The 13,164-nt window shown below is 38.4% G+C and overlaps 1 protein-coding gene across 1 annotated transcript in view; it reads right to left on the minus strand.

Annotated features, from left to right (window-relative positions):
* Window positions 1-259: 259 nt before the first annotated feature.
* MYO10 (myosin X) overlaps window positions 260-13,164 on the minus strand; it is a 246,035-nt gene continuing 233,130 nt past the window's right edge. Inside the window, exons 37-41 of the mRNA XM_043971604.1 lie at window positions 9,988-10,124; window positions 6,382-6,502; window positions 4,654-5,106; window positions 2,678-2,869; window positions 260-1,793 (exon numbers count right to left, since the gene is read on the minus strand). Of these exons, the coding sequence (XP_043827539.1) occupies window positions 1,683-1,793; window positions 2,678-2,869; window positions 4,654-5,106; window positions 6,382-6,502; window positions 9,988-10,124 (1,014 nt within the window). The 3' untranslated portion in view covers window positions 260-1,682. The remainder of the gene's footprint in view (window positions 1,794-2,677; window positions 2,870-4,653; window positions 5,107-6,381; window positions 6,503-9,987; window positions 10,125-13,164) is intronic.

Here is a 13,164-nt window from a genome sequence, read left to right on the forward strand (position 1 = left end):
TCAGACATTTGCTAGCTGTGTGACTCTAGGCAAGTCATTTAACCCCAATCACCTTAAACACCTGGGGCCATCTCCAGTTGTCCTATCTTACCACTGGACCCAGATGGCTCTAAAGAGAGTGAGGCTAGTGACTCTGCACAGCCCTCCCTCACTTAAATCCAATTCATGACATTCTCCAATGTCATGCCTCTTTGAGAACAAAGGTCAAATAACAAGAAGTTAGGTGTGCTGACGACAAAGACGAGAGAGAAAAGGTACAATAGGTTAACTAGGATCTTTTATTGTCAGACTTCCTTTGAGCAAATATGCAATATTTCTTAAAGGCTGTGGTTTGTTACAAAGGCCCAAAATGGCTTTCGTTTATTCTCTTAATGCACAGATTCTTTGTTGTTGACGCAAGTTTGCCTTATATTACAACTTTTCCATATAAAAATAAACGTCCCAGACCAGATTTTTCTCCTGGTCATAACTGTGGGTTTATTTACAGGTGTTTGTCAAGACCACTATTAAGAACTTGGGATAATGTATTTTTAAAAATTAAAACAACACAATATAATTTCATGCTCCTTTAAAAGATCTCTTCCATTTTACAAGAGTTTGACAACTTTTCCCCAACCTCAACAGGGTGCTTTTGTAATCTTTAGCCAGAGTTTTAGAAGATAGCGTCCTTTAGAGTAACTTTTAATATTTAAAACTTTATAAACTCAAGATCCCACACGTATGGCATATGGTATGGAAAACTGCATTTCTGCATAAGGGTAATATATAAATACAATTCTCTTATCAGCTACCTATCTGTATATAATACAGCAGATACAGAATGCAGACTTGCTACATGTAGAATAAAACTGTCAAAACTTGATTTAGAAATACCATAAAGACATAGGAAAATCTGGGATTCTGATTTATTAATAAAACTGCCTTATAAAGTAACCATAAAATTGAAACAACTATAGCTCTGAACTATTAAAATATACAGAAGGACTGTTTACACCATTGCACATCATTATTCCCTTTGCTTTGAAGGCTCATGAGAAATGAAATAAAATTAGAGCTTATGTAACACGCATGCATGTGCAAGCACATCTACTTAGAAGAATGAACAAAACAGTTAAATGTCTGTGAAGAAGGCTGCCAGCAGCACTCCAAAAAGAACAGACGGTTCTGGTTCCCCTCCCTCTCACTCATCTCCCAGACGCCTCACTGTACCACTAGCAAAGGAAGTCCGGCTGGGAGGTGAGTGCATAATAGATGGATTAAGTCCCCCTCTTCCATGTTTTCTTAACTCTTCTGAATGGAAAGAAAGGCTCTCTCAACAGGAGCACAGTTAAGGTCAATTAGCGTTGGTTTACAAGGTGAAGGCACTTTTCGCCACCTCATTGGCAGCGCGCGCGCGCACGCACACACACACACACTCACATATACACACATATTTAAGGCATGTTTCATCTAAAAGTAATAAAGCTTTGGAAATTTTGCAGACAGTGAAGCTGACAGTTTAATACATGATTTTTCAAGTTGGCATTGGTAAGGACTTGTGGAGAAACCTTCCCCCTGCAAGGGTCTTCTACAATGTCCTGTGTAGCTTTGCTGATGGCTTGAATCAGTCAGCATGTCAGAGCCCTTCTAGGCCAGGAGGTGATATGTTTAGATGTGAAGGTCCTGATGACTGGCCCTGCTCTTCATCGGGAGCTCCCCTGACTTCCATGACTACTCACAGATCGGGAGGTGCTGTAGCGCTTCTTCACGATCATGCTGATATAAGCTTTCATCAGTTTGGCCACATCCACTACCTGTCCAACAAAACAAAGGGAGTCCGGACCAAATGATGAGTTTTCCACAATGCAGCAACACAAAGAACAAACCATCCAATGATTCCCCCCTATCAAGCCAGCATTCCAATGCTTATCATTTAATGAGATACACTAAAAGGTCCAAGAGTTGGAATCTCTAACTCTGAACGTTTAGCCTTAGGTCAAGTTTTGTATGGATTGTCTGATGAAAGGAAAATCATGGCGATGTATGAAACATTCTTCCCACTGGTGCTATCATATTGAAATTAAACTTTAAGCATATTTTAACACATAAAAATTGAAACAAGGATATTGTAGCTCCAATGATATTAAAATAGATGGTAAACAAACACTACCTGTTAAATGTTAAAATCCCTATTTAATTGCTCAATCAATCAGTGTTTCAGGGATAGCAACACGTGTTTCTTTTAACTTTTGACCCTGAAGTTTCTCAATTTTAATAGCGGTCATAAGCACACAGAGAAAGAGTGACCCTGTGCAAGTCATTTAACCTGAATGCTAGACAAGTTACAGGTAAGATGGTAATTGCAGAGGGATTTCCAGAGCTCTCCACACCCATGAAATCATAGGGTCAGAGGTTTTGATTTCTTATGTCTTCTCATGAACATGATTATAATTTTCCCCCCTGTTCTTTGCACTTTTCGCTCTACTCACAAACTTGAGTAATGATGCTTGCCCTTTATAGTATATATTCTAAAAGTGGTAAACATCTGGGTTACCAACTAGAGCTTAAAGCTGCACCGATTTTTTAAAGATGAAAGATCTTTAAATACAATGATCTGGCCAATGCTAACACAAAGAATTAGTTGTTACCATTTTATTCATCAATGATGTTTATGATGCTAATATCTGTTGCCTCTTACCTCACTGGTTTCAAAAAGCAGCTCCCTCTCATCCACCACAATCTTGTATGTGTTTGCCAGCGGTGCCCCAAAGGACAGGATGTGCTCATACTGGAAGACCTCCAGAGGCCTGCCCTCTCCACGCTTGTACACAGACACTGCTTCAGCGCTGACTCCCAGCCAGAGCTCTTGTGGAAAGCCACCTTCTTTGCACTATTGGAAAAGAGAATAATAACCTAAGAGTTCTAGACATCGTAGCAATTATTGAAATACTGTGATTCCCTCCAGAGAGTTCACAAATGTTCTATATACATTAATAAGCTTATTTGCACTTCATTCTCTTAGGGGAAACTGGAAGATGAGATGAACACTGTTTTATACAAGCGCAGCCATTTTGACGGCATGGCCAATCACATGAATTCAGTCTTAACAGTCAGCCAATTCAAATGAGTGTGTGTGTGTGTGTGTGTGTGTGTGTGTGTGTGTGTGTGTGTGTTTTACTTAATTTAGCAACTGTTTGATTAAAACTGACCAATTATTTTGGCAACACAACCTGATATGCCAAGATTCCCTCAGAATGGGGATTAGAAGTCAGGGCTTCTGGCATATTTCACTGCTCTAATTTAAGTTTTGCCCCAGATCTTTACTTAATAGATTATTCCTCAAATATAATCCCTACAGGGATAAGAACATTGAAGGCCACTTCCCCAAATCATTTTACACTTGGTAGTTTGGGCTTCTCCTGAAACAAATATTGTAGACGGATCTAATTGATCTTTGTGCACCATATATGGGATGATAAAAGGCCTGATTCAAATGATCTTCCTTGTCAAATCAATCACCTGTTCATTTTACAGTTTAACATCTCTACCATGCCCTTATACAAAAGTAAAAGATTAGCTAGTTTCCATTTGAAATGCACTGGATATAATGAAAAGTGGATGTGCACAAATTTGACCTGGATGCCTATGACCAGTAAATTTTAAATCCAAATTGGGAAGGGTTCTTGAGCCAGTTACTCACTTTTATATACTATCTTTTTAGAGACTATAATTAAAAGCCTTACATGGGGGGCAGCTAGGTGGCGCAGTGGATAGAGCACCGGCCCTGGAGTCAGGAGTACCTGAGTTCAAATCCGGCCTCAGACACTTAACACTTACTAGCTGTGTGACCCTGGGCAAGTCACTTAACCCCAATTGCCTCACTAAAAAAAAAAAAAAGCCTTACATGGAATAAGAGGTAATTGGATAACTTATCAATTTACTCTGATGATAAACCAGATGATCTAGGACATTATTGAGATACTTTCATTAAAAATAACTTACTTTAATAAGAGATTAAATGTCACTGCATTAACGTTAATGATGAATTACAAAGCTGATGAGAAGAAAAAGAGGATATATGTATATAATTTGTGGAAACATTAAATGTAGGGTTTGGCACAGTTTCTAAACGGTAAGACTATATTGGTACTACTTAGAACTTCTAAGAGGAAAAAATGGAATGTTATTTTAGTAAATATTTCTTCCCTCATTCCTCACATATTTGTTAGAAATAAAGAATTTTTTTAATAATGAAGAAAAGCTTTTACCCAGATCCAGTTAAAGTGTGTGGCAGAGGGGCAGCTAGGTGGCGCAGAGGATAGAGCACCAGCCCTAGATTCAGGAGGACTTGAGTTCAAATCTGGCCTCAGACACTTAACACTTACTAGCTGTGTGACCCTGGGCAAGTCACTTAACCCCAATTGTCTCACCAAAAAAAAAAAAAAAAGTGTGTGTGGCAGACCAAATTGTACCATGATGTGGTTTTTTTCATCCACTTCATTGTCATCCTTTATTAGTAGAATTTATTCTATTTTTCTTGAATTACTCTTAGCATGTTTCAAGTCCTTAGCTGTGCGTTATCCTATCCTACAATCAACTAACATCTCCATTATCTATATTTCCTATATAGTATCTAGAGTTCTACCAATGTGTCACCACTCCCAGTCCCCTTACCTCCACGTCAAAGAGTGTAGACCCATATCCTGGCCACTCTTTAATCAAGGCCATGTATTTGGCCATGGCCTGTTCCTGATTCATTCCCTGTAACTTTTTCCACTTATCAATGACACTGGCTCGAGCCGATGAGACCTCTTCCTTAATCCACATATCCAACATCTGTTCTTCTTCGATCTTTTGTCGGCTGACAGACCCTGTCCGGAAGCTTCTTCTCAGCGTTCCTTCTAAAAAGCTAGTGCGCCTCTTCTCCATCCTCTCCAAAGGTGAGAAGGTTTTAGTTGACTGTGTAATGCGAGACTTGAGTCTCTGTAAAGGATAGACTTCCTCTAAGGCTGGAACAGGTGTATGCATTGTATAATCTCCCTGCAGGTACTGAAGCCTCAAGGCAGCAAGAACTTGAAGGTTTTCTTCAGGAGCTGGATAATGACCTCGGATAACTGCTTCATGAGCCTAAAAGGAATAAGCGCACAATTTCAGAGGCCCTAGATTCACCACTGACACATATTTAAGACACATTTCACTTTTCCATCTTCTTGTCCCACGACCAAGGTCTGGAGGATGTCACTATGTTAACTCCAGAACTTTCTCCGTGGGCACTGTGCTGCTTTAATTGCTGAGTGCCTCTTATGCCCCACTATATTCAGGACAGCGGAAGCCATCTTGCCATGCATCCTGTTAACATGCATGTAATCCTCCATCCCTCTGGCTTTCAAGCTCTGAAACAGTAATCCAGTTAACACTACCATGTCTACTGGAAATGTGTGTCAGTTGAGTATCCTAAGCCTCCACTCACCACTTTATAGTGTAATGATTGGAATGACGCCACCTGCTGGAGACTTACTGTAGGAAAGCTCCGCCAAGAGGAAAAGGCTCCTGAGGGCAAGACTTGTGGCTTTTCTTTGGTCAGGTGATGTTTGCTTGGGGGAGGAAGAGGCGGGGAGGCTGGCGCTCTCCTCTAGCTCTCTTTCACCAGGACTCTCACGGAGAGTGGAGCAGAACTGTAGCTCCCCAAGATAGATAGCTGAATCTAGGCCTCTTTCTTTTTCTCTTCACCAAATTATTATTCTCCTTAATAAATGCTTAAAACTTTAACTCTTGCTAAAGCTTATAATTTATTGGTGACCACTCATTAGATATTTTAGACAGACTAGCTAGAATTTTAGCCCCTTATAATAGGAATTCCTTGACCAAAGCATCTCACCCTGGACACAACTCCCTTATATGTGTTGACTTCTATTAGAATGTAAGTTCCTTGGGGGCAGGGATCAGCTCACTTCTGAACTGTATCCCCTGTTCTTATTAAAGGGCTTTGCACATGCTAAGTGCTTCATGAGTATTTTCTTTCATTCACCTAGGCCACCAGGTGGCACAGTGGAACAGAACACTGGATCTGAAGATCTGAGTTCAAATCCAGCCTCAGACACTTCCTACAATGTGAACTTGGCAAGTCACTTAACCCCTTTGCCTCAGTTTCCTCAACTGTAAAATGGGGACAATCATAGCACCTATATCACAGTGTTGTTGTGAGGATCAAATGAGACTTTTTAAAGAGATTAATACAGTGTCTGACACATAGCAGGAGCTATAGAAATGCTTGTTCCCTTCCATTATTCACCTATTGAACAATAGTTTATTAGAACTATCCCTGTATATAACAAATTAACTAAGTTTCCCACCTTTTGCTAGGGGATGAAATGTATTTGAAAACCCCCACACACATTTTACCTGTTCAAACATAAATGCAAATTCCACACTATCTTTTGGGACATTATCTGTGTCCAAGAAGCAATAAAGTTTGAAATAGAACTTCCAGGGCAGGTCGCCGGCCTCTGATGTAGCAGTGAGCCTGCAAACGCAAATCATCATGCACTTTTAGAAATCAAAATAATAGTCAATAAATAGACCACAGAGGACACCTTTACTTTTTACTTTTAAGTTTTTATATTCTTTACGTGACAATCACTCACTGACATGCCTTCCTCAGAATCCTCCTTTGTAAAAAAAAAATTGTCCAGCAAAACTGACCAATATAGCAACATCTCACCTGCTCATGCTTGACACGTTCGAAACTGCTAACAATCTCACCTTCCCAAGCACCACTTAACGTAGAGTTTTTTCCATTAGCGGCTCTCTAGAATCAATATCTGATTTCTTTACTTTTAAATCAACTTTACATAGTTAACATGTCACCATAGTAACATCATTTCAATATAGATGTATATCTATTTATGACAGATTATATACACATTCTCTCTCTCTCTCTTCCCCCCCTCTCCTCTCTCTCCCTCCCTCCCTCCCTCCCTGTCTCTGTCTCTCTCAATGGTGCAGTAGAGAAGATAACTGCATCTGGAGTTAGGGAAACTTGAATTCTAATCTAGCCTCAGACACTTCCTAAGCTGTGTGACCCTGAGCAGGTCTCTGTTTGCTTCAGTTTCCTCCAAAATAATATGGGGATCATAATAGTGACATACCTTGCAGGGTTACTATGAGGACCAAATGAGATAATATTTGTAAAGTGCTCAACAGTCAGGCATGTAGTAGATGTTACATAAATGCTTATTCTCTTCCCCTTCCTATTCCTTTCTTTTTTACTTCATTTTTTTTTTGGGGGGGGGGATATTGGGCTTGGCAGGGCAATGAGGGTTAAGTGACTTGCCCAGGGTCACACAGCTAGTAAGTGTCAAGTGTCATAGGCTGGATTTGAACACAGGTCCTCCTGAATCCAGGGCCAGTGCTTTATCCACTGCACCACCTAGCTGCCCCCTTATTCCTTTCTTAGTAAGATTTTTGGGACACCCTGTATATGGCTAAACAGACATTATCTTCTCATACATTTAAGTTAATTTGAGTTAAAACAGAATCTTTTTATTCTGTTATCAGTTTCCAAAAAAAAAATAACACTTTAAAAATTTAAATAACTATTTCTTGAATACATACTATGTGTTTAGGTGTTTAGCACTCTGTTGGCTACTGAGTCCACAAAGGGAACAATTAAATGGAACAAGGAAACCAAGAGAGCTTCTCCATTCCCTTTCTTTCCTCCTTTCCAGCTTCCTTAAAAAACAAAACATCTTAATAATGTGTCCCAGCACTTTAGCAGAGGGCTGGCCTTTAGATGGTAGGTGGAGTTGATTTGCTCTGAAGCAAGGACTTTTGATAAATTATGAGTCTGATTTGAAATACTACGGGTGAGGATATCCAAAACTCAGGTTGGGGGATGGAGGAAGTATTAGCCTATATTTGGTAATAAGCAATCTAATTACTACAGAAAAACTAAAATTCAGAGAATTACATAAAAAAGCACTTTAAAGAATTAAGAGAAGCATCTAGATTTTAATACTATACTGGGAGAAGTATGTGTGGAGGGGGAGGGGCAGGGAAAGGAGAATGAGATGTACAGATAAAGAAGGACATTTTAGAAGCCAGAAAGGCAGTAATATTATAATCACTTTATATCCAAGAACTATTTCGTTTCTGTCCTTTGTATTTCCAAGCCCTAGCAATGCTTTGCACATAACACCTCCTGACATATCTCCAATTATTAGTCAAGGGAAACGGGAGCTTTATGAAGCAGAAAGATTAAAAAAAAAAACCAACATTCAAGGTTGCCTGGTGTTTTCATGCTCACAGGATTCAGATTACTGAGAATTTTAAAGTGTATATCTACTTTGTATTTGAATGAGTCAATATCTATTAAGAGATCAGAAAATTGCTAGGCTGACTTTTCAATCAAGTTCAATCAAATTCCAGGCCAGGGGTTCATTATCTTTTTCAGAATGTTTTTAAATGAATAACATATTATGTATGGCACTATAAAGGAAACCAATCATATTGAAATAAAGATGTAACACCCCACACACACCCCACCCATTCACTTTTTTTTTTTAAGAACATTTTTTTTTTGTTTTTTGTTTTTGTTTTTTGTGTGTGTGTGTGTGGGGGGGCAATTGGGGTTAAGTGACTTGCCCAGGGTCACACAGCTAGTAAGTGTTAAGAGTCTGAGGCCAGATTTGAACTCAGATACTCCTGACTCCAGGGCCAGTGCTCTATCTACTGCGCCACCTAGCTGTCCCCCCACCCATTCACTTTTACAAATCTCCTGAAACCTATCCATGGACGAGAGGTTAAAAACCTTTCTGATATTACTTATGTTAATGGTTTGCAAATGTAATATCCAAAGAACCTATATTAAAAAACATAAATCAGGGAACCTATAAGACAATTAATTTTGGGGTATTCCACTTAAGTTGTTTTGTGGGTTGTGGTAGTGAGAATATAATTTCTAATTTAATTATTCTTGAACTTTACAAGATAAAGCTTAATGCTTTTAATAGCTTCTAATAGAGTGAGTTCTTAGAATCAAATAGGTAACAGTCAATCACAACTACATTATTTATAGCCCTTTTAGGAGATTCAACACTGTCTGAGATATATTCCAATTTGTAAGACTGTATCTCCCCTTCCCCAACTCTTCCCCCATAGATCTTTCATATAAAATATTAAAGGTATGTACTTAGGGGCAGCTAGGTGGTGCAGTGGATAGAGCACCGGCCCTGGAGTCAGGAGTACCTGAGTTCAAATCTGGCCTCAGACACTTAACACTTACTAGCTGTGTGACCCTGGGCAAGTCACTTAACCCCAATTGCCTCAATAAAAAAAAAAAAAAAAGGTATGTACTTGGTTACTAATATTGCCCTATTTAATAGATTTATATATACTTTAGAAACTTTATATTGCATTGTGCATAAGTATATCATTAAAATTGACTAAATGAAAGCACAAGTATGATTTTAGTGTCATTTATGAAGAAAGTTGGACATTAACATCTCTTGGTTAGAAAAATAACTTCATATGATAATATATGGGGAAGACCTGAGGTAATATAGATGGGAAGACTTGCTTATAAGAGAAAAATAAAGGCAGAAAAGAGTTGTTAGAATGTCTCTTAATTAAAATGTCACAGTATTTTCAGAATAAAACACAATATTTACCATCCTACTTACTTTCTATAAGATATAAATGTAGCTGCATTTTATTTAATGACTAAGCAAATGGGACACAACCAACAAACAAAAATAATGTATTAGAAAAAGATGATAGGGGGTGGCTAGGTGGTGCAGTGGATGAAGCACCGGCCCTGGATTCAGGAGTACCTGAGTTCAAATTTGGCCTCAGACACTTGACACTTAATGGCTGTGTGACCCTGGGCAAGTCACTTAACCCCCATTGCCCCGCCCTCCCAAAAAAAAGAAAAAAGAAAAAGATGATATAGATTACTATATATGATAGTTCATTTTAGAACTGCTCTTGTGGAACTTTAAGGAGACTTACTTTTCAAACTTGGCTAAGACATCAGCTACGATAGTTCTGCTTTCAATTGCTTTATCAGCAGTCCCATTGTACTCAAACAGAGCAAACATGTTTCTGCTATCTTCCATGGCCAAACCTCTGATTAATTTTTCAACAACCTAAAACAAAAAAAATTCAACTCATTAGTGTCTTTGAGTTCTTTACATTGTTATTTAAAAAATAAACAAAACAGTAATAAGTATGCCTTTACCTGAAATTCAAGTTAATTGGTACCTTAATTTAGAAGCAATACATTTAAAATTTTTTGTTATAAGGGAGGTTTGTTGAATATTGGAAAGGAGAGGAGCATTTTTAGAAATGAAGGGTTTTTGTTGTTATTCAATTGTTTAGTTACGTGTGAATCTTTGCGACACCATGCACTATAACACACCAGGCCCTTCTATCCTCTACTATCTCTCAAAGTCTAAGTCCATGTTCATTGTTTCCATGACACTATCTATCCATTTCACCTTCTGCCATTCATCCCCCTTTTCCTTTTTTGCCTTCAATCTTTCCCAACATCAGGGTCTTTTCCAATGAGTCCTGTCCTTATAGTGGCCTTATAGTATTTAAGTTTCAGCTTCAACATTTCACCTTCCAGGAAATAGTGCGAGTTAATTTCTTTTTAAGTATTGACTGATTTGATCTCCTCCTTGCTGTCCAAGGGACTTTCAAAAGACTTTTCCAGCATCGCAGTTCAAAAGTGTTGATTCTGTGGTGCTCAGCTTTCCTTATACTCCAGCTCTCCACAACCATTCATAGCTACTGGAAAAAACTATAGCTTTGACTATATGGATCTTTGCCAGTAAGCTTATGTCTCTGCTTTTTAGTATGCTGTCCATATTTGCCATAGTTTTTTTCCCTCAAGGAACAAACAACTTTTAATTTCACAGCTGTAGTCATTGTCTGCAGTGATCTTTCTTTCTTTTTTTTTTTTTTTTAGTGAGGCAATTGAGGTTAAGTGACTTGCCCAAGGTCACACAGCTAGTAAGTGTTAAGTGTCTGAGGCTGGATTTGAACTCAGGTACTCCTGACTCCAAGGCCAGTGCTCTATCCACTGCGCCACCTAGCTGCCCCTACAGTGATCTTTAAGCCCAAAAATATAAAATCTAATACAGTTTTCATTTCTTCTCCCTCTCTTTGCAGGAAGTAATGTAACCAATTGCAAACATCTTAGTTTTTTTGATGTTACACTTCAAGCCTGCTTTTATACTCTCTTCTCTCACCCTCATCAAGAAACTTCTTAATTCTTCTTCACTTTCTGCCATTAGAGTGGTATATTCTGAATAGCTGAGATGGTTGATATTTTGCCTGAGAACTTTAATTATGGCTTTTGATTCATCTAGTCTGGCATTTTGCATGATGTACTCTGCATAGAAGTTAAATAATTAAGGTGACAATATACATCCTTGTTGTACTACTTCTCCAATCTTATACTAATCAGTTGTTCTATGTTCATTTCTAAATGTTACTTCTAGACCTGCAAAAGGTTCCTCAGGAGACAAGTAAGATGATCTGGTACTCCCATCTCTTTGAGGACTTGCTACATTTTGTTGTGATCCACAAAGTTAAAGGCTTTAGTGTAGTAAATGAAGCAGAAATAGATGTTTTTTTGGAATTCCCCTGCTTTCTCCATAATCCAGCAAATGTTGGCAATCTGGTCTCTAGTTCCTCTGCCTCAGAAAACCAGCTTGCTCTTCCCGGTAATTCTTGGTTCACATATTGCCGAAGTCTAGTTTGAGAATCTTAAGCATAACCTTCCTGGTATGTGAAATGAGTCCAATTGTTGGGTAATTTGAACATTCTTTGGCATTGCCCTTCTTTAGGATTGAGATATAAACTGATCTTTTCCACTCTAGTGGCTACTGTTGAGTTTTCCAAATTGGCTGGCATATTGAAAACAGCACTTTAACAGCATCATCACTTAGGGGGTTCTGGAATTCTATCGTCCCCACTAGCCTGATTGTTAGCAATGCTTCCTAAGGTCCACTTGACTTCATTTTCCAGGATGTCTGGCTCTAAATCAGTAACCACTCTATCATGATTATCAGTGAGGTTAAGACCTTTCTTATATAGTTCTTCTGTGTATTCTTGCCACCTCTTCTTAATCTCTTCATTTAAAAAAAAATTTAAACCTAGGTTTATTATTGTCAGGGATCTTGGAAAGAGCAATGATGGGAAATGGTTTCACAAATGATACCCGGGACAGTTAGACCCATAACAATAGTTGACTAGCACTCATACTGTAAAACAGTTAAGTACTAGCCTCTCCAGAATTGGATAGAACTAATAGAAATAATAAAATAAGTGTACATCTACATAATGTTTTAGCATTTAGTCCTTTCATTAGAACAACACTGAGATAATCTTACTTCTTTTAAATCCCTACCATTTTTGCAAGGAATGTGTTTCCTTGATAGTTCTAATTTTCTTGGAAGAGATCTTGTCTTTCCCATTCTATTGTTTTCTTCCATGTCTTTGCATTGCTCATTTAAGAAAATCTTCTGGGGACAGGTAGGTGGCACAGTAGATAAAACACCAACCCTGGATTCAGGAGGACCTGAGTTCAAGTCCAGCCTCAGACACTTATTAGCTGTGTGACTCTGGGCAAGCCCCCCCCCCCAATTATACTCACACACAATGTAATTAGAAGAAAATCTTATCTCTCCATAATCAATCCGATTTCTACATTGATCATCTGTTAATGTCCATATGTAGAAGTACCAGAATGCTGCTATAATGAGGAAATTGTCTTGACAAAACTATTATTCTCTGTCCTGCTTCATTTTGTATTCTAAGGCCAAATTTGCCTGTTATTCTAATTATCTTCTGATTCCCTATTTTAGCATTCAAATACCTTATTATGAATCTGATATCGTTTTGGGGTGTTATTTCTAGAAGGTATTGTAGGTCTTCACAGAACTGATCAACTTTGGCCTCTGGCATCAGTGATTATAGATTTGTGTTACTGTGATATTGAAAGGTTTGTCTTGGATTCAAACAGATATCATACTAACATTTGAGATTATACCCCACTATTGTTTTTCTCATCCTTTTACTGACTATGAGGGCTATGTCAATCTTTCTAAGGAATTATACACCCCCCTCCCCATACCTCACAGGCTAAGTTCTGAAACCATAATCAAATCAATCAAACCA

The sequence above is a fragment of the Dromiciops gliroides genome, chromosome 1, assembly GCF_019393635.1.
Source record: "Dromiciops gliroides isolate mDroGli1 chromosome 1, mDroGli1.pri, whole genome shotgun sequence".
Lineage (NCBI taxonomy): Eukaryota > Metazoa > Chordata > Mammalia > Microbiotheria > Microbiotheriidae > Dromiciops > Dromiciops gliroides.